We start from the raw sequence: 27,108 nt of genomic DNA, 5'->3' as shown, positions 1-27,108 counted from the left end.
TAAAGTGCAAAAGCAGTCATAAACAATATATAAACACATGGGCATGGCTTTGTTTCATAAAACTTTATTTATGAAAACAGTTAGCAGCTGGGTTTAGCCAGTGGGCTGGCTCCTGGAATGTATTTGTGAGATGAGTATGTAGGTGGCCTCTGAAGACACCTACCCTTCTAAAGCTGTGTAACCCCCATTTGTTGCTTGTGGCCTGGCCTCACTGACTCACTTCTAACAAACAAAAGTGATGGATGCCACTCCCGAGATAAGAGGAGAGTGGGCTCAGTTTTGGGTGCCCACTTGCTCTCTTACTTGCTGCCATTGAGGGGAACCAGGTGCCATGTTTGGAGCTGCCCTGAGAGGCCCATGTAGCCAGGAGCTGAAGATGGTTTTTCGTGGGAACAGCCAGTGGGAACTGACTCTTAGTCTGATAGCCTGGGACACACCAGCTCCTGCCAACAACTCCCAGAGTGAGCTTAGAGATGAGAGCCTTCTAACGGAACCACAGGTTGGCTGACGGCCGGACTGGAACTCCATGAACGCTTTGATCGAGAAGTACCTTAGCTTAGCTGCGATGGTTTTCACAATGCCCAGAAACTGTGAGATCCCATTTGCTGCTTTCAGCCATTAAGTTTTGAGGTCATTTGTTACGCAGTGATGGTTAACTTCTATGGTGAGGCGTTCTACAAATAATGCTCTATGGGATCTGGAGACAAGCTTTTCGGTCTCAAGGTTTTTGACAAATTTCCTGTGTGAATTTAGGTTAGCTGCTGACCCAGTGTGGGCCTTCCATTTCCTCTCTGCCTGCAGAAGAAATAGGAATCATGCATTTCTGAGGTTATTATAGGTTTAAATCTTCATAGTTCATTTAATTTAGTCAAACTGATTTCTGCCTCTGAGCCAGAGTTGTGCATTGGCAACCCATGGGTAAAACACAGCATACTAGCTTATTGTGATATAATTATGAACATTTAAAGGACTAAAGCTTCTGCAGAAAAGCCCAGATTTCTGGCATTTTTCAGGAAAATTCGATGATTTAAGTATATTTTCATGCTGTAACTTCAAGGAGTATCCAAAGATCTCTCCCCCTTTATACAGAATGGGACCCCCAGAGTAGGGTGGGACCCTCATGAGTCATTTTTCACTGACCTGTCTCACTTAGTCATAATACCTGGCTCTGAAGGGCTTTAGGAAACTGCTTAAATTATATTCCGTCTTGCTTTGAGAGCTTCCCCTAAAACACAGCAAAGGTGCTCTCTTACCTTCTGCTTATGTCTGAGGGCAGGACATTGCCCATATAATGGCTCAGTCTACCCTTTGTGAAACCCAGCTGTGTCATGATAGCTGGGTCCTGCTGCCCAGACCTCAGGGAGACTCGGCAGGTTGTGCATCTGGTCGGTGCCTTTCCTACGTTCTCTCTCGCCACCACAGATCTAGAAGACCTCTCCTCTCTCCCACAGCCTTTACAGGGAGACACATGCACACACAAACACACACACACAATGACAGAACTCACTCTAGCTCAGGTGAAACCTGCATGTGTCTTATATTCCCTCTGCTCCTGATACATCAGAGCCTGAAAAACTTCCCCCTTTGCCACTTCTGGCAGGTCCGTACCATTCCTCTTAAAGGATGTCATTTATCCTCTAACAATCTCTGTGAAAAGAGAGTTTCTGTTCTCTCTTCCTTCCCATTCTTTCTCCTTCTCCTTCCTTCCTTTTCACCACTCTACTTGACAGTCATGGGCACATGTTTCTATTTATCTGTGCTGTTTGTGTGTATCTTCTTCTTTTGAGCACTAGGGATCAGTTCATGAAAAATACAGTCTATATAATGTATGTATACATGTACCTGTTTAAGTTACTGTCTTAAAATGTGTTTTGTTTCGAGGGTGTTTTTGCGTTTGGTTATAAGCATTTCACAAGACATGTCTGTTTTTGGAAACACTCTGGCCCAGGGCCAAATCTTGGGTTTAGCTCTCTGGTTATATACACATACTCACAGCTTACAACACCTGTTCAGACCTGCATGCCCAGCTAAGGAATTTGTCTACTGGATGACAACCTACAAAAATTGGGGGGGGGGGGGCGGGGAACCAACAAAATCTCTAGATGTTTTCAAGCACAATACACATTTTAGGAAAAATAACTGATAATGGCCTGGACTTTATTCTCCTGGAGATTGGTGTTTTGAGTCACCAGACTGTCCTATATTGTTGTGACTATGATGGCTCACCGGGGTGCCTAGGGCAGGATGCACTGCTTTCCAAAGGGCCACATTTGCCTCTAGGGCAACAGAGAATGAGATAGTTAAACAGTATCACTGACTCAATGGACATGAGATTGAGCAAACTCCAGGAGATGGTGAAAGACAGGGAATCCTGACATGCTGCAGTCCATGGGGTCACAATGAGTCAGACACGACTAGGCAACTGAACAACAATGGTGGTGGGTTCTCTAGCTTCTTCGGAACTGGATTTTATTAGAGACAGTGATGCTTAGTATCACAGGCTGTCTTGCTCAGCTGCCTGAAGTTTCTGTTTAAGTCTCACTTCAGGGACCCTTTTGAGTTCTGCCTCTTCCCTGGGGAAGTGTGGAAGCTCCAGATACCAGCTTGCAGAGCCCCTGCAAGACTGCACCTTTTCACTCAAGACAGGAAACCATAACGTGTTCCCAAATCTCGTTCACCTCCCCTGTGTGTCTTGGTCTTGTTTCTCTCTGCCTCTATTCTTCTGTCTCTGTGTCCTTGTATCTGTCATGGCCTGGTTCCTCCCTCCTTCTCTGTCTCTGTCTCCCTGTGTGTGTGTGTCTTCCCGCCGAGTGGTCTCTCTTCCTCTGCTCTGGAGGACATCGCCATGGTCTCTGAGTCTCTCCACGTCAGAAGTCTCCTTCTGAGTGTTTCCAGCTCTGAGAACCCCCTTCCGTACCCAAGGGAGTTTCCTGACCAGGAAGTTTCCTTCTCTGGCCAGGCTGGCGCCACCAGGTGTTTGTGGGAGAGCGTGACGAGAACGCACAGACCCCTCCTCTCCATAAACCTGGCCACAGAGCTCCGTAATGACGCATCCTTTGAAGGTTCTTGGGAAAGAGATAACAGATAAGAATCAACCCTCATTTTCTGTGGGGAGAAGAGCTTAAGGTGGGAGTCATAGCTCATCTCAGACTAACCATTCTCAAATCCCATATGAGCCAAGCATAGGGCCGTGAGTGGGTCTTCTCTCTATATGAGGAAGTATGACCAAGTTGACATGGTCAAAGCCACACTTTTAGGGAGTTTGTTTATTTTTTAAAAACAGCTGTTTTCTAGCTTTGTTATTAACAGTCAACAAAATCTCCAGACTTAAAGGGATCTTCAAGTTCATGTAATAAAATACTTTATGTGATGGTTAAATCCTGCCTTTTTTGAACACTTCTAATGTTAGTGAACTCACTGTTTCCAAGAGGATCCCATTTTACTTTCAGCTGCTATGTCTATTATTTTATTTTTCTCCTTATTTTTTTAAATTTATTTATTTTAATTAGAGGCTAATTACTTTACAATATTGTGGTGGTTTTTACCATACATGGACATGAATCAGCCATAGGTGTACATGTGTCCCCATCCTGAACCCCCCTTCCACCTCCCTCCCCACCCCATCCCTCAGGGTCATCCCAGTGCACCAGCCCTGAGCACCCTGTCTCATGCATCCAACCTGGACTGGTGATCTGTTTCACATATGATAATATAAATGTTTCAATGCTATTCTCTCAAATCATCCCACCCTCGCCTTCTCCCACAGAGTCCAAAAGACTTTTCTATACATCTGTGTCTCTTTTGCTGTCTCGCATATAGGGTTATCATGACCATCTTTCTAAATTCCATATATATGCATTAGTATATGGTATTGGTGTTTTTCTTTCTGACTTACTTCACTCTGTATAGTAGGCTCCAGTTTCATCCACCTCATTAGAACTGATTCAAATCTGTTCTTTTTAATGGCTGAGTAATATTCCATTGTGTATATGTACCACAGCTTTCTTTCCCCAAATCTTGTCTCATTGTTCCTGTCTTGGTTCCTGGTTCTCAAAAACCTCCCTCCCTTCCTTTTGGTTACTTTCTTCTCTTCTCATTTTCTTTCTTTTTTAGTCTGACTGTGTCCTTTTTAAAAAATTTTTTGGACTTTTTCATTTTTAAATTTGAGGTATAGTTGACATTTAAAGTTGTAAGATCATGATGTGGTTCAGATGGTAAAGAATCTGTCTGCAGTGCAGGAGACCCAGTTTCCATCCCTGGGTTGGGAAGATCCCCTGGAGAAAGGAATGGCAACCCACTCCAGTATTCTTGTCTGAAGAATCCCATGGATAGAGGAGTCAGGTGGGCTATAGTCCAGAGGGTCACAAAGAGTCAGACATGACTGAGTGACTAAGCATACACATGATACCGACCTCATGATGATTCAAAATATGTGAACATTTTGAAAGAATTCCCCACCCCCATCCCGCATCTATTTAATCAATACATTCAGCACCTCATATCTAGATCTTATTTTTTAGAGGTGGGGGTGAGAAACTTTTTCCTGGTTTCCTTTCTTCCTCTCTTTTGAAATTTGAACACAAATTTCAAACTTGGCCAGAGCGGCAATGAGCCAGGACCAGCTGCTCAGTCTACAGTGATTCTGGGGAGAAGTGAATTGGGTGGCACCTCCTTTCTTTCCCCAAGAATTCTCACCTTCAATAGAAAAGTTCTTTTACCTCCAAATTAAAGCCCTGTACTGGTTCCCTGAAGTCTTATTGAGGAAACTAGAGACTCAAACAAGTAATTAGGGTTTCTGGAGGTCTTGAGAAGTCTATAGGAAGAGGATTTCAGACTTTCAAACTTCCTGGCAGGCAGGAATGGACATTGAGCAAATTGGTGTTAGTTCATGTTCGGATCTGAAGAACTAACTTTGAGTCAATGTCCCCCTATTAACAGGGGACTAATTTTCTGGAAGAGGTAGAGGGGGGATTTCCTGGACGACAGTTCCTGGGCTGGGGTTTCCTATTAGACACAAATCTCTGTTCTCACTCTTTTTATCTCCACAGATGCCATCAAGTGTAAAAATGCACCATTTTTTTAATGCGTTAATTAAAAAAAAGTTGAACTATGAACAATGTATTTTTATCACATGGAATCTTAACTTTACCTTTATTGAATGAACTCTGAAATTTGTTTAGACATAATTACTTATTTTATTTTATGCTTTTATATGAGTTTAAGAAAAAAAAAGGTGTTTCCGTATCAAGAATACTGTTTCTGTTAAGGAAGCAATTCTTATAAGACTGTTTAACTTGGACTTTTTTCAAGGACACCAACACCCGTTAGGAAAATTTTTAATCTTAAATGAAGGTGCCAACGGAAAGTTTCTAGTCAAAAACCAGAACCTAACGTCTTTTCTCAAATGGCACTTCCGTAGTTGGTTATTGGAGCAGGGGTGCAGGGCTTGCACAGGGATGCATCAGCTACAGCACCAGGAGGGGAGGACCAGGTACCACAAGACCCTCGCCCTCCGTGGGGGGGTCATCTGTTCAAGTCCTGTGGTCCTCAGAGACATCTTGGCAGCATTTAAGAATTACATGTGGCCCCCAAGGCACCACCTATAGGGTCTAGCACCTGAAGAGGAAAGCTGCTGGAGTGGGAAATCCTGGAACGAGGCTTTCTGCCATCTTGGTGTTCCATCCTTCTTTTCAAGAGGACTTGTCTCTCCACCAAATTCCTTTCCCAAGACTCACGGTGCCCTCCCTGCACAGGAGCAGAGGGTGGAGATGTCCGAATGACGGGGAGTAGGGGAGGGCCGGCCGGGCTCCCGGGATGTGGGTTCCCACGCTGAGCCAGCCTGGGGCTCCCCGGCTCCACTGCGGCCTGACCAGCTGACGGCTGCGCGGCGGTGACTCACGGAACAAGATGTTCAGGTGTGATGCCTGCTGCAGGTGTGGTGCGGTTCCAGGTGAGCACCACAGGAAACTGGAAAAGCCACACATTTCACTTGTTGTTGTCACTGGGTTGCTCCTGTGAGGAAGCTGGGGGAGCTCAGACCAGCTCGGACCAGCTCTCAGTCCAAGTCCAGGCAGGTGTCCTCCCCCTTCAGGAATCGTCTTCCCTAGCCCTGTGGTCCTCAGGGACATCTTGGCAGCATTTAAGAATTACATGTGGCCCCCGAGGCACCACCTATAGGGTCTGACGGATTGTCTAGGGTGGATCCTTAGGTGACTCTGTAATGGCACCTGACTGAAACCGTTGTGTATCCAGACTGAGAACCATGGCCTCAGGTAGAGAGCTGGGGTTCCCGGGAGCCCCCTCCAGCAGTTCACTACCTTTCCCTGCTAGCACCACCACAGCCACCCAACAGGTAAGGCTCCGAGTGAGTGGAACACAGAGAAGTTGCAGTGAACCCTGATAAACGTCATTTCACCACATGAACCCACAGACCCCTAAAAACCTGTGAGAGAAAAGGCTGACCCTCCTCCTCAGAGAGAGAGAAGGCACCCTCAGAGGAGATGGGTCACATGATCCACTTCATGTCAGACAGACAGGCATATTCTGGAGGACATATCTCACTGTTGGGGGCCAGGGGAGGTGGGCTCGTTTGTACGGAGAAAGAGCGGTCTGAGGAGAGATGCCAGATGGGCAACACCCCATTCCAGACAGAGAGAGAGCATTCCCTGAGGAGAAACTTGGAGTCCTGGGCCTTGACCTCAGGGAGGTCAACAGCTCTCGTTGAAGACAAGGCCTGGTGCCTCACTCTTGTTCTTAGACACAGAGACAGGCTGCAGACTCCTGAGTTTGGAAGCTCCTTACTTCACCCCCAAGTAACAGATGGAGCCCGGGACCACGGTGGATTTCTGAGCTTCTAGGGGCCTGGGTTTCCCTGGCTTTTACGTACACGATCATGCATCTTCTGAGAAGACGGCACTATTGGTGTTTCATGGAGGAAGAATCTGAGGGCGGTTCCGGAAGAGGAAGCTTAACAGGCTGAGCTAGTGCAACATGACTGTGAGCATGTACGGCCTGTGGCCTCACACAAGAGCTAGTTTGAATGATTTTCTTTTTTGTTGGGGCTGGTGGTGTTAAAATTTCATCTCAGTCTTTTATTGTTGCATTGCCAAGGACAGCGTGATTTTTCAGACAGCACAGAATTGCTCTGGGAAACAAGCAGGTGGCATCTGGCCTGAGAGATTTTTCATGAGATGAGCACACTCACCTCCCCAGCACAGAGTTTCACAGGTGGGATCTGGTGGCAAAGGTCATCTTCAGAGGCAGGTGAGGGGGCAAGCTTCTCACTTTTCTCTGTAGTTTGTTGTTGTTTAGTCACTGAGTTGTGTCTGAACCCAGGGACTGTAGCACACCAGGCTCCTCTGTCCATGGGATTATCCCAGCAAGAATACTAGACTGAGTTGCCATTTCCTCCCCGTGGGGAGGGAGGTGGATCTTCCTGACCCAGGGATCAAATTCACATCTCTTGTGTCTCCTGCTTGGCAGGCAGATTCTTTACCACGGAGCCCCCTGGGAAGCCCCTCTCAGCTCTGTCTTCAAAGACCCCAAGACGCGGGGAGAGCAAGTGCCTTCATCTGAAGAGTCCAGATGAACATGACAAAGATGATCGACATTCAGCTGAGGGACTGTTTCACCCATGAAGGGTTCAAACACCCTCTCATGTTATAACTGTACAGAGAAAGAGCTTGTGTAAATGTGTCCATGTATACGCATGTCTGTATTTTCATTACTAAACTGCTCCACCTACAGGAATTCAAATAAAATGTGTACTATTTCCACATGGAAAAACAATCTCAAATCACTCTCCCTGTGTCTTATTTGAATCAAGAAGATTCCAACATTAAATAACAAAAGTTTAATGACCCGTTTGAGATCAGCGGATACAAACATATGACCACATTACAAATGAAGAGTGTGACAGGGATGAGTTACTGGACTAGAATTCGGGGGTTTTGATTCCTTGCTTAAGAATCTTTCCATGATTGCTTCTCAGCCTTTTGGCTAAGATCAAGTGAAGAGTCTTTCCATGATACTGTGTTGCCTATGTAGTGGTGGGGAGAGCGGGTGGTTTTGTTAAATGACCTTTTGGGCTCCTTTTTGGCCTAAGAGTCCGTGTCTGGCGGGCATGGGGTGGCGGGTGAACATTCGTGGTGGAGACTCTTCAGGGCTTCTGGCAGCCTCGCTCCTCTAGTTCTGCTGCTCGCAGCGGGGAGCCGGGAGCCCTGAAAATGAATGGGTCACGTGCTCAGCTGTGAGGCAGTACAACAGGGCAGAGCTGCTGAGAGCTTTGTCCTACTTTCTGGCCGTTTGTGAGAGAGAAGAGGGGGAGGCAGGCGTTAGGCTGTGACAGGGATGTGGCAATCATCACAGGGGGATATCCCATGTCCTGTCCTCAAGTCAGAAAGGACAGCAGCAGTGGTGGACTGAAGATCTGTCTGAGGCTTGAATTATTCATTCCTTCATCTGTTTCACATTGACTGTGCTTGGCTGGTCACTAAAGTCCCGCAGAGGAGTAAGACCCAGACCTGTCCTGAGGATTTCCAAGTGCAGTGAGATAAGCAGACATGTGAGTAATTAACAGCAGCACAATGACAGGTCCTAAAAGGGGAGGAAGTGAAGTAAAGTGTAGTGGCTCAGTCGTGTCCGACTCTTTGCGACCCCATGGGCTGTAGCCTGCACCAGGCTCCTCTGTCCATGGAATTTTCTAGGCAAGAGTACTGGAGTGGGTTGCCATTTCCTTCTCCAGGGGATCTTCCACTTTACCATCTAAGCCACCAGGGAAGTCAAAAAAAGGGGAGGTGGGGAGCACCAAGGAGCCTGAGGGCCATGAACCCTAGTGATAGATTCTGCTATGCTGGGCAGGGCAGGGCAGGGCCGGAGGGGCCTGAGTTGGGGACATTGAAGCCCTTTGGAGTCTAGGGAGGACCTGCCCTGTTACTCATTAGCCATCTCAGAAGAGGAAGCTGCATCTTTGAGATGAATGGTGGGGGATAATTATATTTAGCTCAGAAAAAAAGAGCCATGGAGAAGGTGTGTAGACTTCCCAAGTAGAAATGCTGGACCCTGTTGGTCCCAGCCAAATCCCTCTGTCCCCTCCTGGCTGTCCAGGGCCCAGGATCACCACCAGGAAGAGTCCAGCCCCTCCTGGGTCAGTAGAGGGTCCATGCTCCCAACTCCATTTCCACCAAGAGAAGAGACTTGCCCAAATCCTGGGTGTCCCCCCTGCCCGGCTCCCAGCTATCCCTGATGGTTGATGGGGCCCTGATTCTACACCCACGTGGGAAGCTGTGAGGGCTCTCAGAGGTCTAAACCATCTCCCTCATTTTATTTTTGAGGAAAATAAGGTCAAGAGAGGAGGTAGAACCAGATCCCAGTTCCCCAGTATTAAATGGACACAGGCCCATCCCTCTGTGTGTGTGTGTGTGTGTGTGTGTGTGCACGCGCATGTGCATGTGCTTGTGTGAAATCTCCAGGGGACAGAGATGTGGGACATGGAATGGCAGGACTCTTGGCAGAGTATGTGTCTGCCTGCCCTGAAGCACGGAGAATGTCATGTTTCCCTTGGGAGCAAGAGCTAAGCCTGAGTGAGATCCCTTCCCAAGCAGACAGTCCCTGCAGGTCTGGAACTGGCCCTCAGTCCTCCTTTGAAGGGATGACCAAGGGCTCCGCAGAGATGCCTGCGATTAAGACAGGCTCCACTCCTCACACCCCCACGAGCCTGTCTGATGGTATTTAGGAATCAACCAAGAGTGAGTGCAGGAGGGCTGGGGAGAAGCCAAGGCATTGTGCCGAGTATGGATGGACGCCTGAGCTGGGAGTCAAGACAGGAACCCAGAGGCAGATCTTCCTTGTGACTCTTAGAGTAAATTCAGCTTATGGGAGAGCAAACTGGATTCAGGCAGTGAACACAAATATGGAAAGAAGGTACCTTATCAGGCTCTCTAACTGGTCTAGAAAAAATCTGGCATATGGTCTCGTACATCAGGACACTTGCTTTTGTTACTTTTTTACATTTTTTACCTGTAATTAATATTTACTGCCCTTCGGATGACTGCTCAAAGATATGGGATGGGTGACACGTTTCAGCAGATTCAGAGAAAAACAAAGGAGAGTGGGTTGTGAACGTCAAGTCCTGCCTTGCTTTGTTTACTCAGAAATGTGCTCTTTAGAAAGAACACAGAACAACGAGCACTGGTTTGGTAATACCAGTGGGATGTTCGTTTAACCTTCTGATTTCCATCTTCTTCCCATCCCTAAAATGGAACTGCCTCAACCTTTTCATATACCCCATAAGACTGCATTGATCAACCGAGATAACCTCAGATTGTTTGAAAAAATTTTAAATCCTATTTACATGTGACCTATTGTTATTGTGACTTGAGGAGGCTGTGGAAAGGAGATCAGGCACACGATAGTCTGGGAATCAGTAGGATGAGGCTGGGCTCAGGTTTGATGAGAAGAAAGATGTCATTCGGTGGAAAAGAGGCCAGTAGACTGGCTGCATTTCTGACTCTCTGAAGATGAGCTGGATTTGCACTTTGGTTTCTGGTCTACCCCTAACTGTGGGCAGTCCCTGGAAAGGAGGTGAATATTATGAAATTCTGAGAGTCTTTAAAGAAAAAAAAAAAAACAGAAAAAAGAAAGTAGGCAAGCTTTTGGGAAAAATCTTTTATCAGACCTTCACCCTTGATGCTGGATTCATTCAACAAATGTTTGTTGAGCACCTGCTATAAGTCACACATTCTTCTAAACCCTTAGCATACTTCAAGATCCGGCCTGCTTTCTGGAAGCTTACGTTCTAGGTGCCTGATTGCCATCCATCTCTGGTCTGTATTTTTTTTCTTCCTCTGAATGTGGTATGCAGCACCTATTCCAGGGGTCGGAGCAGATTTCAGATTTCTTCTCACCAGAACGGCAGAAAAAAAGTCTGCAGGTTCCATGTTGCATAAGGCAGATAATATTTCTAATTCCAGGTGGAACATCCCCTATGGATAGAACAAATAAACAAATTAGTTCACACAGCAAAAGAATAAAGGATGAACATAGGCCACCTCCACAATGTTTATCATTCTCTTAAAAAATTATCTGGACAGGTTCCAGTTCAACTGGAACAATAAAACAGGGACGATAAATTTTGTTTTTGTTGTTCAATTGCTAAGTCATTTCTGACTCTTTGCAACCTCATGGATTGTAGCACGCCAGGCTCCTCTGTCTTTTACTATCTCCCAGAGTTTGCTCAGATTCATGTTTCATTGGGTCAGTGGTTAATCTATGAACGTGAATGAACATGAATCTGACCATCTCATCCTCGGCTGCCCCCTCCTCCTTTTGTCTTCAATCTTTCCCAGCATCAGGGACAATAATCCATACCTCTAAAGGTTGTTGGGAAGGTACACATAATACATGTATTTGTATATGTTATTGTATTGTATCACACTTCTGAAGCCTCCTGGTGATGGATGTGAGCTAATACAATAAGGAAAAACGGAGTTCTGGAGAACAGAGTGCAATGATTGGAGGGATGAGTCTTGGTCTTTAGGAAAATAGGAAAGTGTTCTGATCCTCAGTCTGTGGCCTAATTTTCAGTTTTACAGCCTAAAATGAAATAAAGAAAAGAAAACTGAGTTCTCCTAACTATGACTTGTGGATCTATAGGTCAAGCAGAACTACCCAATGTTCCCATAAGGAAAACATTTTCTATTTGTCACAAGAAAAAAAAAAAAAAAGGAACTACATGTGGTAATGGATGTCGAATGGACTTAGGGTGATTATTTTGCAATCTGTACAAATATGGAATCATTATGTTGTACACCTGAAACTAATATTGTATGTTGAATATATCTCAATTTTTTAAAAACCAGCATTTTCTATTTGGGAATGAGATGGTTGAAAGAAAGGTCTTATATCAGATCTCCAAATGTCAATCTATCTTGACTCAAAAAAAAAAAAATGAAAACAAGCTTTGCTGGTGGCTCAGTGGTAAAGAAGCCACCTTCCAATGCAGAAGACACGGGTTTGATTCCTGATCCAGGAAGATCCCATATTCCAGGAAGCAGCTAGGCCCATGTGCCACAACTATTGAGCCTGTGCTCTAAAGCCTGGAAGCCACAATTACTGAGCCCAAATGCCGCAACTACTGAAGCCTGAGCACCCTGGAGCCCATGCCCCCCAACAAGAGAAACCATAGCAATGAAAAGCCTGCACACTGCAGTGAAAAATAGCCCCTGCTCGCTGCAACTAGAGAAAAGCCTATGTGCAGTGATGAAAACTCTGTGCACCCCAAAATAAATAAATAAATAAAATTGTTCAAAACCCAAAACACTCACAGTGTTGGCCTTACGTGATTTAAAAAAACAACCTTGCACATTATCTCATCTCCAAACAGGGTACACTCTCTGAGCCTATGTTATCTCAGTTCTACCATGGTTGGGAGAGGAGCCCAACGAAGCGGTGGGCGACATACCTAATAAAGGTCAAAGAACCACAGCCCAGAAATCTGGAGATCACGGCTGGCCTCACTTCTCCCAGTAGCTAATGATTTCTCCTTGGATAACTCATTTAACAGCTTGTGCCTCAGATTTCCTCTGTAAAACAGGCTTTCTGTGGAAGCTGGCGGAATGCTATCATCAGTAGGAATTGCTGCTGTGACCATGACTGTAAATTGCTCTGCAGGACTGCAGCCTTTCTTGGGAGTGCTGTTTCCTCTCCCTGTAAAGTGTGGGGCTTCCATAGAAGATTCATTCCTTTCCAGCTTTGACATTTGGGCGAGGTGATTATAATTTCTTTCTGCAAACTTTTCTCAGACTGTGATGAATCTTTTCTATTTGTATTGGAGCAAAGATGACTCTTTGACTTGTTTTATGACCCTGAAAACTCATATTTAGCCTCTAAAAACCTCTTTGTAGGGAAGATCAAAATGGTCCAGAGCTGAGCCCCAGAGGGATCTGCCTGCACCCACCACCAACACACAGACACCTCCTGCTCATCCCCACCAGGGACACACACATCAGTGGAATTCCTGCACAGCCTTCCCCAGCCTCTCCCAGCTCATCCCTACTGGTTGGGAGCAGCTTTCTACCCTGACCAGGAGACATTTACCTGAGTTCATCTGGACCAAACAGAAGAGAACAGTGAACAGAAAGAGGACCTTCATGTTTTAAAGTTCCCTCAGGTCTCCCCGCCCTGCTGTGCAGAAAAGCAAATCTGATGAAACAGCCAAGTGAAATGGAGAGGACAGGTCACAAAAATGGGACATTTATAGGTTTGGGGACACTAATGAGGAATGAGCACATTTATCTGGTCTACTGACTAAGGCTGTGGGCAGAAGTTACTGGATACTGTTTTCTGCCTAAAAATAGACAGGCTTCATCGTATTCAAGACCTGACCAATAACTTGGCACATAGAGGCTTCAGTGGCAGAAGAACCACTGGGGTGATGGTTACTTAGTACCTGGTACTAGGCCAGGTGATGGGGACAGAGACACACAAAGATGTGGTCCCTGCCTTCTAGTAGCTTCTGACTGGCCAGCTTCTACCACAGTTGGACACATGGACACACTCCCAGCTGCATAATAGCTACAAGACCACTTAGGTGGTCTCCTGCCCCAGTTTAACCAATTTGCAGCAAACATGTTTGACCACGAGTCTTACCGAGAAAATGGATTTTGACAAAGAGATGTCAGGTGGCACCCCCATACTTCCGAGGTGAGTAAGGGCACAGGTGAGCAGGGTGGGCACCCAGAATGGGGGGCAGACATTCAGTTCAGAGATTCCTGTTCTAGAAAGATTAAGCAAAGGAAGTGGGTCCTAACAAAGGATACCCTTATTCCCTGGCTTGTCTGTACTTTGTAAAAGCACCTACTAAAATAGGGCTTAAGGGGAAGTTACTTGGGAACTTTACCTCTCTGTGCCAACAAAAAGGTTCACAAAGCACTATGTAATTATAAAATAGATATTAAGACAGTGTCTAAGTGTGATCCAAACAGTAAATAATAAATATTAAAATTTGCAACTCTTTTTTTATGGCTCATTGCTCTGAACCTATGTCTAAAATCACCTGTCATAAAAATTGCCAACCTAGAGGAGTGGGATGAGGTGGGAGGTAGGAGGGAAGTTCAAGAGGGAGGGGACATATGCATACCTATGGCTGACTCATGTTGATGTATTGCAGAAGCCAACACAATATTGTAGAGCAATTATCTGCTAATTAAAAATAACTGAAATTTTAAATGTATAAACAGATTGATTTAATCCTGAGAAAACAGGCTTCCATACCAAAACAATACATCCTAAAAGTTCAAGGATTCCAATGAATAATTACAATTCTAAATTGATCTCTCTATAAGAGACAAGGATTATTGTTTAATGAAAACACTAAAGTGCATATACCCAAATGTATGGGTCATTTTTTAAAAAGTCACCTTCGTAAATGACACAATAAAAAGCATGCTTTATAATTTGTATTCATCCTCGCTATTTATACTTACCTGATGTAGAGAACATTTAAGGTAAAGGTGTATGGTATATTTTTTCTAGCCTTAAAGCCCAAATAGTTGTGAAATTATAGTTTGGAAACTGTTTTCTATACAGTTGGAAATTTCATGAACTATGTTGGAAAATCAGCTCATTTGGGTGAGAAATAAATTAATAGTATCAGGTTTTATCACCCACATTTTCTCCTACACTTTAATCTATTTTCAAGTCAATCACAGACTTGGAATGCAACCACTAAGGAAGAACTGCATAAACAGTCTGGAGAATCAGGTGTGCCATTCTCAAGGAAGCTAAAGTAGAAAATCAAGTTCATTAAATGGTCTTATTAGTCTGGTCATAGGTTCATTGGTTTCTATAATTACAAGGTTGAAAGAAACTGTAGTTCATTTTGTTCCAACACAGAAGATAATTATTCTGGTGTGTATTACACTTATAAATAGAAGAAAACAGTATAAGGAGAGAGGAAAGATACACGGGTTTGAAACATTTGATAATAGCTAAACATTTTTATGCCATTATGAGATGGTTGGATGGCATAACCGACGCAATGAACATGAGTTTGAGCAAGCTCTGGGAGATGGTGAAGGACAGGGGAGCCTGGCATGCTGCAGTCTATGGAGTTGCAAAGAGTCAGACATGACTGAGAGACTGAAAAACAGCATCAAACATTTTTATATATTAAAAAAACTTGATACAATTAAACAATAATTAGCCAAACAACCCAATTAAAAATTGGGCACAGGACTTAGACATTTCTCTTGAGAAGAAATACAAATGGCCAACAAGCACATGAAAAGATGCTCAACATCATTAATCATTTGGGAAATGCAATCAAAGACTCAGAGAGATACCACTTCACTTGCCCTAGGATAGTCATTAAAAAAAAAAGTAGCAAGAATATATATTGGAAAGTAGACAGTATTAGTAACAGTGTGGAGAAATCAGAACCCTCATACATTGCTGATGGGAAAGTAAAATGGTGCAGCTATTGTAGAAAAAGTTTGATGGTTCCTCAATAAGTTTAGGAAATACTTATTTCTATTTTATGTATTTGAATAATATTTTATTTATTAAAACAAAACTTGTACATGAATGCTCTTAGCATCACTATTCACAATCACCAAAAAGTGGAAATATACAAATGTCCATCAATGGATGAATGGAAAAATGAATTGCAATGTAGCCATATAACAGACCACGGATGGATCTAAAGATTGTCATACTGAGTGAAGGAAGTCAGACAGCGAAAGACAAATATCATATGATATTGCTATATGGGGAATCAAAAAAATGGTACAAATAAACTTATTTACAAAACAGAAATAGAATTACAGATATAGAAAACAACCTATCGGTTACCAAGGGGGAAAGGGGAGGAAGGGATAAACTGGGAGATTGATTGACATATACACACTTCTATATATAAAATAGACAACTAATACATTATTAATTAATAATTGTGTTGTTAAAATCACCTCATTTTGAGAAAATAACTCACCTGAGGACACAAGGATGGTTACTTTTAGTCCCAGGAAACAGATCCTTGAACAGCCAGAAGGTATTTCTTCCACTAATGTGGTGAGTTGTGGTGCTAAGTACATACACACATGTACACACAAACCACTCTATCCCTCACCACATAAAATAGAATACAGTTGAATTCAGTTCAGTTCAGTCGCTCAGTCATGTCCGACTCTGTGACCCCATGGGCTGCAGCAGGCCAGGCCTCCCTGTCCATCACCAACTCCCGGAGTCCACCCAAATCCATGTCCATTGAGTTGGTGATGCCATCCAACCATCTCATCCTCTGTCCTCCCCTTCTCCTCCTGCCCTCAATCTTTCCCAGCATCAGGGTCTTTTCAAATGAGTCAGTTCTTCGCATCAGGTGCCCAAAGTATTGGAGTTTCAGCTTCAGCATCAGTCCTTCCAGTGAATATTCAGGACTGATTTTCTTAAGGATGGACTGGTTGGATCTCCTTGCAGTTCACTGGTTGGCATTCCAGGTGGAAGAGGAAAGAGACACAGACATGAAAACTGTTAGAGTCGGTGAGACGCGAAAGGCAGAGGAAGGCAAGTCAACCTACCTAAAGATTATGGCATTCCTGAGAAGGAAACAGAATTTTCAGAGAAGATATAATGTGAGCTGGAAGGAATTATTAATCAACACATGTGACATTTCAGATGAATAAGCTAGAGATCTGCTAGTCAACACTGTGCCTGTGGTCAACAATGATACATTGTACTGTTAACATATATACGGTAGATATGATGCTAAGTGTTTTTTATCATAATATAATTACTTTTTAAAAAGGAAATAGTGCTAAAATACAATTTTAAAATCATTTATAAAGTAGAAAATCAATGAAATAAGCCAGTTGATAAGACTTACCAATTTTCAGATAAAACCAATTAAATGAGAATTGCAGTTACATATATCTTAATGAAATGTTGAAAGCATAAAAAAAAAGAAATTAAAAAAAACCCTACAAAAATCAGGAACAAAAGCAGGCCTGCCTTACGTATCTCTCACACTATACTGAATGCTAGATGAGGAACTGGCACCTTTGAGATTTTAAGAGGAAAATTGTGTTGCAAGGCTTTGGTTCCATAACTAATTCTCTCTTATGCATTTAAAAAAAAAGAAAGAAAATCATTCTAAAATAGTCAAGGAATCAGAAAATATTACATCCAAATGCTATTCTTGAAAATGTTATAAAATTTACCTTTGTTTTACAGTGCTTGTTTTGTTTTGTTTTTTAAGAAAAGGAATACCAGATGTTACTTTCCACCTTTAGATTTGCCATTTTCAAACTCATTTTCAGGTGTCCTTGTAACAAAGGACAGAAAGCAGGACTTTCAATGTTAAAACTCTGTGGCTTTGCCATTCTGTTGGTTCAGGAAGTAACACCTACTAGTGAAAAGCATTTAGTGGTTGGCTACATTCATCTTTTCCCTTTCCAAGTCATGCTTAGGTTCATACTTATGTTTTCTCTGTCCAAACTGGCTTTTCACTTTTACTGAGGCATTTCTTACTCATCATATGTCAATTTCACCACACAGAGTGTTTCATAATCTCCCTTTTATTCCCGAAGAAATAAGCAGAATTTTCAGCCTTCAGTATCCCAATGGAATTATCTCACACTCCCATAAAAGCCATAGTGAGAGTCTTGATTATCTATAATAAGACCAATTTCTCTGTTCATCAGAGGCTTCCATCAAGTCCTTGGTACCCAGCTACATGAATTACATGAACACAGCCCTTGCGTGTAGACTAAGTGAAATAATACACTGGGTCCCCACCACTTGACTTTGCCTGAGGGCAGTTGTTCTTATTTGCGGCTAATGATTCTTAGCACAATATCCATTTGAAGTGATCTTCCCACTGACTCCCTCTCATCCTAGAGTCCATCTGGTGTGTCTTTCTTTTGTACTTATTCCTGCTGTTGTTTGCTGTTGTGCTCAGTTGTATCCAACTCTTTGCGACCCCACCGACTGTAGCTCACCAGGCTCCTCTGTCCATAGGATTTCCCAGGCAAGAATACTGGAGTGGGTTGCCATTTCCTCCTTCCAGGCAATCTTCCTGACTCAGGGATTGAACCTGCATCTCCTGCACTGGCAGGCAGATTCTTTACCACTAAGCCATCTGGGAACTTCAGTTAAAGAACGACTGGTCAGCATAACCAGCCTCCTTTCCTCCAAGCCCTGGAAACTCCTCTGGGCTTCTTTTCACTATTCTAACTCAATTCTTCAGTTACTTCCTATAATCCCCCATTTTACACAAAATCCCTGTACAGCTAACCCGATCCTTGGTTAAGCCAGGGAGAAAGTTGGGGCGATTATTTACTGTTTTCTTAACATCTTACCCCAAACTCTTGTCTCATTTGTCTTGCAGGTCTTTTTTTTCTCTTCCAGGCTCAACATGATCCTTTGCAGGGGAGCACACCAAGCCCATGCAGTCCACATTTCCGTTGTCTCCCGAGGTTCTCAAATAACTGATGGAAATAGGTCTCCAGGACAGACGTCTGTTTCACGGTCTTCACCAACTGTGGTCATGCGACCTGTTTCCCAGGATGAATTACTCATTCACACAGTCACAAGTCGCTGGGCTCAGGACATTTTTGTCCACTGTGCTCATCAAGAGTTACCCAGGGCATCAACACAATCATCATTGGATTTGAGACTAGAATCCAAGCACCTGGCCTTCCCACAAGTGCTGCTTGTACACACCCATTCAGATCCACAGTCATCCGGGACTCACAGGGCCACAAGCCTTCCAGCCCGGAAAGCCCCTGTCCAGGGCTTGTTGAGAAGCCTGTCCCAGTCAGTGCTGCCAGGAAACATCCTGAGAAAGGAATGTGTGTCATCTTAGGTATAGCAAAGTTGTGTAAGGCAGAAAAGCCCACATCCACACCTTGAGACTTCTGGCTCAAAGTAAGCTGGGTCAGGGTCCTGGCATGTCACCTGATTGCCACGTCATCTAGGTTGGCTCAACAAACTCTGCTCTTAATTTGTCCTACAATGAGGCAGACATGATAACTACCCATTATAGGAGCCTTGGATGGACAGGTAGGAAGTAGCACCTAGCTTTCCTAGAGGAGCTCTCAGAACTCAGAGAAAGGAGGAAGCTGCTGGAAGAGAAACAACAGATCCTCTGAAGCCTTCTTGTTCTCCTGAAAGCTTCACCACAGTGCCCACTGAGGCATGTGTGCTCAGTCCCATCTGACTCTTGGCAACTCCATGGGCTGTAGCCCCCCAGGCTCCTCTGTCCATGGGATTCTCCAAGCAACAATACTGGAATGGGTTGCCATTTCCTTCTCCAGGGGATCTTCCTGACCCAGGGATGGAACCCAGGTCTCCTATTTCGTAGGTGGAGTCTTCACCTTCTGAGCCACCAGGGAAGCCCATGCCCACTGGTGCACATAGACCTAACAGCCATTTCATCAGTCCCCTGTGGGACGCACCCGCTGCCCCTGGCTGCTGGGGTCAATCCCATCCTTGCTGTCCCCATCAGTAACACTGATGTGACTCATCTGACCCCAGGAAACCTCTCTGGTCCATCAAGAAAGATGCTGTGTTAATGAACTCAATTTCTCTTCATTAGTGTTAATGTCAGTGTGTTAGTTGCTCAGTCGTGTCTGACTCTCTTCATTAGGACAGACTAATTTTAATTTTTGTTTTTATTGCTAAGAGATTCGCTGGGTCTAGTTAGATCACCTCCTATGACCCAAGAGATAAGGGCAAACCAGCTCAGAGCAGGCCGAACCTGCAGGGCCGTGGTGACCACCACATGTGTGGACAGGAAGGAGAGATTAGGTGTGGCCATTATTAGTCATAGGAAGCCAAATGGGGATGTGATTGACAGAGCCCGGCCACCCTGGCTCCGCCCCAGCAGACCCTGGGCTTCCTGATGACCGAGAAGCTCTTGGGGGTGGATGAGTCAGTGGGATCAGAGCGATCAAAGCCTTCTGGGGGAAGGCTTCTCCGGGTGCAGTGGGCAGAGAGGACACAGTGTGTGGACAGTGGGTGGAGGGGAGCAGACAGCAGGCAGTCAGGTGTGTTACTGGCTCTGCAATGACCCAGACCAACCTGCTGCCTAAAAGTTCTCTTCCCACTAGGAGTACAGCAGGTGTCTATAAGCCTGGCCAGGCCCGGGGCCCTGCACCCAGCTGCTTCTCTGAAAAGACAGACAAGGTGACTAACAGAACTGCTGGCTCAGAACTGACCCTGAGGAGCCAGGGGGCTCACTCCCTTGTCTCCAGGCAGAAATGCAAAATCCTCTCTGGATAACATGCTTTACTGTTTCATAATCTCAATGCCCAGGAAGTCCTTCCTTACGTTAAATTTATGACCTTCTTGAGGCCACTTAAGTCTACTATAGACTGGCTCTGCCTAGGGTTGAAGTAGTCTTTGCTTACACATACATACTTATTTATCCTTAGGCACATCAATTTTGTCTTTTTAAATGTAAAATTGAAGAGTAGTTCAATAACTTGACAGAGTCATGTTTTAAGATAAAATCACTTAAAATCATCAATTATCTTAACACTGGAAATGAAAATATTTTCGTTTGCTTTTGGACGTATTTTTCACAATCAATTTTACATCAAATATACAAAAACTGTATCCTGTTGGCATTATTATGGACAAATAATGCCATTTGTCTAGTTATTTCATCCTTTTCTTTTTTTTTTATTTTTTTAATTTTTTTTTTATTTCATCCTTTTCTATGGCTAACTTTGACTCTCATTTCTTGTCTCCTCACTCTTGGGATCCATTAAGTCCCTGCAGGTCTCAGTTGGACATGGTGAATGCTGCAGGCTTCAAATCCAACATTCCCGAGACCCGTCTAGCCAGCCCCTTGCTCCTCCTGCTCTCCTCGTTCCTGATGTCACCTGATCTCCAGGATTTTCCCCCTTCCTTCCTTCTCCTCCGTCACCAAAGGTGTAACCCCAGTCTCTGCAGAAACCCCTTAATTGCTCCCTCTTCAGAGCACTGTCTCCACTACAGTCACTGACTTTGGCCTCCACTGTCAGGAGGTCTTCCTTTCCGGCCTCTGGTCTCCCACATTTGCAGTCCAGGCCCAATTCTTCTGTTGGAATGAACATTCCAACACTCAAATATGATTATGTTCACACCCCGGGAGCACCTGGGAACCTTCTCTTGTTTAGCCGTCCCAAGTCTTTAGTATAATATTTGTTCTTTCTTTGACAACGTCACACACTTTTCCTGCACCCTCCTCATGTGATACTTGTAATCAATCCCTCTCTTCTACAGTTATGCTGAGCTTTTCCACATTTTCTTAGCAAATCATTCTTTTAAGATTCTGCAGCTTCCTACCAACTGCACCCTTTGCCTGAGAATCTGTTTCTCTTTCACTTGACAAATTCCTAATCATACTCCAAAATTCTGCTCAAATTTTCTCAGGAATCCTTTCTTAATTCTGTTTGTATTTATCTTCCCCACATGCTGGATACACGCACATTTTAGAATATGTAGCATCCTTTTGGTTTTATTTATTGAGATATCTTTCCCCCACATAGTCCTACTTCCAATTCATTACATTTCCCAGTGCCTAGGAACCAAAGGAGGTACTCAAAAATATGTTTAAAATAAAAGAACAAATGATTTGAATGTTTTCCTGGGAGAATTTATTACATCCACATCTACCAGTAAAAACTGTGTTGATCTGGAAAATATTGTATATCTCAAGCTAGCCATTTTCTCTAAGATCACATCAAAAGATCACGTGTGGCAGTTTTCCTCTTTTCCTTCGCTGCAGTGAAAGTTTAGACTGGGGCCACCGACAAAGCCCCAGTTCCTCTCTGCTCAGCCATTCAGCTCTTGTCCAAAACACCTGCATTAGGATGACTGGCCCAGGAGGCAGCCGACAAAGTTTCAGCTTCCATGTCAACACCTCAGTTCAAAGGTAAGCAGCAGGCGTCCTTTTTTTTAGAGCAATAGCCTAATTGGAATTCCATGTAATTACAAAATTTTTGACATTTGCTATTGCCTTTTGTGCACCTGACAACTTTGAATCCTGAATCTGCATCTGTATAAAGAAACAGTCAACGTTAGCATCTTAAGACCATCTCAAGAACCAAACACTAGTTATCTTAACCCTAAGGCATACGGTGGAGGACGGCAAGGGATAGGAAATGGACTTTCTTTGTATACGGTCAAACTCAGATACTTGATTCTGGCTTAAACGTCACCTTCACTTTCCCTGAAAAATGAACTTTTAATTCAGAGGCAATTGGCAAGAGAAATGGTGAGGGATGCTTTAGGACACAAATGTTGTACTTTAAATAATCTAGAAGTTGTGTAGGAGGACAAAGAGGACTTGCTGAGGCCAAGTGTGAAGTGCCATGGCCTCATGAGATGTGTCCTAAGTGGCCTAATGGTCCCTGAGGCAAGTGGGAGGAGCTACCCTGTGAGGGAGAGGACACACCCAGGCCCGCAAGCAGGTGTGGCAGAGGGTAGAACTGCAAAGAGTTAAAAAGATGTGCTTTCTCCCCACTGCTGTGAGAGAGTGCCTGGATCTGATACCTTAAACATGAGTCAAGTTACCGGAGTAATTGTATTGATATCTCACTCTGTACTTCATGTACTGATATTGGTAAACAAATTTTTCTCTTAAATAATATATTATGGTGCAAAGATGAAAGAAAAAGCTGGGAGGCTTCCCTGGTGGTACAGTGGTTAAGAATCCGACTTGGCAATGTAGGGACGTGGGTTCAATCCCTAGTCTGGGAACTAAGATCCCACCTGCCTCTGAGCAACTAAGCCTCTCTGCATGCTGTGACTGAGACGTGACCCAGCCAAAGAAATGAATAAATTTAAAAAAAAAAGAAAAAGTTGATGAACACAATGAAAGCAGAGGCACAATATCAGAGACTTAGCAGTAAGTGGGGAAGGTTTCTGATGGACACCATGCCCAGGGTGCTTTGTTTCTCAGAGGCACTGCCGCTGATGTGAGATTTGACTTGTGAGATTTGACTTTTGAGATTTGAAGAGGTGTTACCCTCTTCCTGTCCTAATTTCTGTCATCAATAAGCCTTACAATTATTTGATTAGATCAATGAATCAATTGATCAACCAAATTATTTTCTTCTCAGTTCATTTTCAGAACAACAGTCTTTTTCTTTTAACCTATAAAAATCTGAAAGTAGGGAATTCCCTGGCAGTCCAGTGGTTAGGATTCAGTATTTTCATTGCCAAGGCCCTGGGTTTGATCCCAGGTTGGGGAATTAAGATCCTGCAAGCCGTGCAACACAGCCAGCCCCCACCCAGCAAAAAAAAGAAGAAAGACAGAAACCCTGATACTATCACCATAATCAAAGTCATAAACATACTCATCGCCTCCAAAAATTTCCCTGTGTCTCTTTGTTTTTGCTTTTTGTTTCTCTTGTGGTGAGAACATAAGATCTACTCTCTTAACAACTATTTAAATGCACAGCCCGCACCATTAGCTATAGCCTTTATGACGCACAGCACACCTCTAGCATCACTGAAACTTTATCCTAATGAACAACAGTTCCACTGACTTCTCTACCTGCTTCCTCTGGAAATCCCAGAGGCACTGCTATTGTCTACTCCTCTGTCTTTGGTTGTTTTCAATATCCCGTAAGGTTCACGGTTTCGAGTTCAAAACTGTAAAATCAACTCCAGGTATATAGCTCTGCTTCTTCCAAGAGAGTTATCTCCTCAGATCTGTTATTCACTGAGTTAAACCCCAACACAATCCAAAGATTGTTTGCATTATGGCTTTGATGGCAGATGACTCCAGAATCGTCTCAACGCTGGTGAGAAATGTCATGTTTAGGGTGCCCTGTGCCAAAGCTGCGCAATAGTCATTGTTAGCGATCCCTTTCTTTGGGGGATCCAACACTCTCTCTGATATTCACTCTGTGGCTTTGTCTAGTGTTCAGATCTACTCAAAATAATCCTGTCTTAGGGGAGCTACTGTATCTATCCCTCCGCGTGCTGCAGTCTCAGGATGACATAGGTCGCATGCTTTCAGGTTATTCTGGAGTAGACATTTGAATGGTCTGGTTGTCCTCTCCAGGTCCTTCCAGCGGGAGACAGAAGTGACACACACCTGTCACCCAACACAGGAGGGCATTCTCACTGCACCCACACACAGTCCAGACCCCTATTCAATCTGCATCTCTAGTCACCAAAATGAATTCTAAAACATTCAGAAAACTAGTGCTCTGAATGGAAACAAGAGAAGATAATATTGCAGGCTCTGGAGGAAGACAGTCCTGAATCCACACGACTTTTCTGCTGCTTAGGTGGCTGTGCTTTAAGAAAGCAACTCTTCAAGGAGCTGAGAGTTACCTAACCTTCAAAAGGAGGTGATAAAGCCTATCTTTTAACTATGTGTGAGTTCTAGCAAAGCACCCAGCACATCGCAGGTGCTTATTATACACAAATCATTATCCTATTAATTAAAACAGGTGGGACATACTTTGGTCCTAGAAGCCTCTGGCCCTGGAATCTTCTAACCAATCAGTAGGAGCAACCAGAGGAAAGACGGCAGAGTATTTGGAGACCCCAGCTGCTAACAGCTCTGTCATCCCCTGGGGACAGTCTACTTGTTCTTCTCAGTTTACTCATCTGTAAAGTGGGGACAATAATAGGGCTTATCTTCTAAGCCTGTTGTGAAGATTAAATGAAATTATGGGAAGCAGTTGGAACAGACCCACATTAAGTGAGCAGAAAATAAAAAGTATCATTATTGTTTGTGAAAACGTCCTAGTCTTCTGGATGGCCTCTGTAAGTCATAAGGCACAACGATCCAGTGTTATGAATCTCCTGTACAATAAAGGCAAGTTTATAACAATATTTTGTCCACTGAGCACTGTTTTCATGAAGCAAAACCAATTCACCTGAGTATTGACTCCAGGCATCAACACTGAGAACCTGTAACATGCTAAGTCCTGCTCTGCTTGTTGGGCTTTACACAGTGAATGTGGCAGTTGATGTCTAATTCTCTGCTCGGGTTTACATTCTCCATGAATTTGCACGTCTTGGAGACATAGGGAAAGCACAGTGGGGACACAGAAGTCACGTGGTCTGGAACCTCCAGCAAGCAAATCACAGTCTGTGGACCACTCTGAGAGCATCACAGTCTCCAAACCTGCTGTTTCGCACTCTCCTTCCACCACTCTCTTTGCCTGATGCTCCCACGTTTCACGAGATCTTCGGGGGTCCTGCCCTGGGGGGCTGTCATACCCCTCCCTAACCTTTCCCACAGGCAGAGCAGACTCAGTCATGCACGTATTGTCTCAGGACACTCCACCGCTCAGCCCACCTGCCCCCACAGTCACCTCCCATCCATTCTTCCTCTGAAGGTTCTGCCCATGGACCACCCATCCCGGGCTCTGTCACTTACCTGGGAAGGGGGGCTGGCGAGGCCTGAGGTAGCGCTTTACTTGGTAGTGAAGTGGGTGAGACCTGTTTGTTCCCCGTCCCGGGGATTCTTCTTGCTTCCTGGGACCCTCGGGGTCCTGGTGGTTAGCATGTGTGACTCCAGAAAGCCCTGTTTCAGGGTAAACACACGGCAGAGAATGTTCACAGACCCAGGAGAGTGAGGGGCTTATGCTCCAAGAGACAAGCGAAGAGTGGAAGTGAGAGGGGCAGGGGATCATCCATCAGTGGTCACGCAGGACAGACGTGTCCCAGGCCCACGGTCCAGCTTAGGTGACAGTACGGCCTGTGAGCTTCCAGATTTGCTGGGTGGGAAGATCTCATGTTAAGCGTTGTAAGCACAGGAAAATGAGGGCACAGAGAGCGACACAGAAGCTCTGGGAGGCACGGAGGCATCTGTCCCCTTGGCCATGGGGACAGGGCCACGGGTGTTTGCACACGTCCAAACTCATCACATTGTGCATGGTTAAGTAGGTGCAGCGCCCTGTGTGAGGACCACACCTCAATAAAGCTGCAGATTCAGAAAGGGGAAGATGGGTGGAGTGGGCCGGAAGAGGGGCAAATGTGACCTGTGCACGTGAGAGGCAGAGACAGAGATGAGTGATGTCTGAAATGGGAAGTGGCAGAGCCTGAGTCCGGGTGGACGTCAAGCTGAGCAGCCGCCAGGCTGTCACCAAGGTAGTCGTGGAGACCCCCTGAATGTCAAGGTCCTTCCAGACACACACTGTCCTTCTCTGTAAGGGAAGGAGGTGCTAAAAGGATGAGAAAGCACAGTCAGCACTGGGAGCCTCTCTCCTGGAAGCTGCACCACCAGCCCCTTCAGAGTGTCATTGACAGGACTCCCCTGGAGGTCCAGTGGTTAAGACTCCGCCTTCCCATGCAGGGGGTATGGGTTTGATCCCTGGTCTGGGAACTAAGATCCCACAAGCTTCAGGGTGCACCAAAAAAAAAAAAAAGAAAAAGTGTTGTTCACAAACTCAGGCAGAGATACCTGCTGAGCAACCCGCCAGGAGACGGGCTCCCAGAGCTGGGTTGTTCAAGGCCCAGGGGACTCCTACCCTGGAAATGACCATCTCAGGGAGACCCCAGCCCTCAGGCCCAGGTCCCGTTTCTGATTTACCTGGAAAGAGCAGAACCACAAGGAGAAGAGTGGATGGAGCAAGGAATTGCTTCATGTCACCGAGGGGGCTGCAGCTGGGACGTCCAGGGCTGGCTGAGGGCGGGTGGGCGGCAAAGAGGGCTTTGTTTATAGCCGGGCTGGGGGTGCCAGCTGGGAGGGGCTGCAGCCGTAGTAACTTCCTACTCACAAAAGCACACAGGTAGATAGATGCATTATTTTCCCACCACTAGCGGAACAAACATTGAGCCATTTTTCTCAGGAAGTAAATAATATGCCTGAATGCTTTGGGTAGGTTTGGTGAATAAGATATGTCAGGTGAAGAGAGGAGGAGGAGGAAGAGGAGAGAGGCAAGAAAAATGGCTTTAAGGGAAAATCACCAGTTTCAAGTGCTGATGGCTAAAGCACTGCTGTTTGTTAAAATGACGTAAATAAAGCTGTCACAGTACTGCTATCTTGTCCTCAGACTGTATCTTCAAAATCGATGCAAGTTTTACTGTATATGGGCAACTTATTTCTACACGTTTGCTTTGCCTATAAGAAAACAACTCTGACTGAAGCAGACCAGC

The 27,108-nt window shown here is 44.7% G+C and overlaps 1 protein-coding gene across 1 annotated transcript; it reads right to left on the bottom strand.

Moving 5' to 3' along the window:
- Nucleotides 1-7,839: 7,839 nt before the first annotated feature.
- On the bottom strand, nt 7,840-26,597 carry SPAG11B (sperm associated antigen 11B). The gene is made up of 4 exons (XM_043454165.1): nt 26,543-26,597; nt 25,388-25,534; nt 10,793-10,982; nt 7,840-8,219 (listed from the first exon to the last, which is right to left on the bottom strand). The coding sequence occupies exons 1-4, from the start codon at nt 26,595-26,597 to the stop codon at nt 8,159-8,161; spliced, it is 453 nt and encodes a 150-aa protein (XP_043310100.1). The 3' UTR covers nt 7,840-8,158.
- Nucleotides 26,598-27,108: the final 511 nt, after the last annotated feature.

Source organism: Cervus canadensis, chromosome 31 (genome assembly GCF_019320065.1).
Source record: "Cervus canadensis isolate Bull #8, Minnesota chromosome 31, ASM1932006v1, whole genome shotgun sequence".
Classification (NCBI taxonomy): Eukaryota; Metazoa; Chordata; class Mammalia; order Artiodactyla; family Cervidae; genus Cervus; species Cervus canadensis.
Note: the sequence above shows the minus strand (reverse complement) of the source record. Positions and strands in the feature narration are given on the sequence as shown.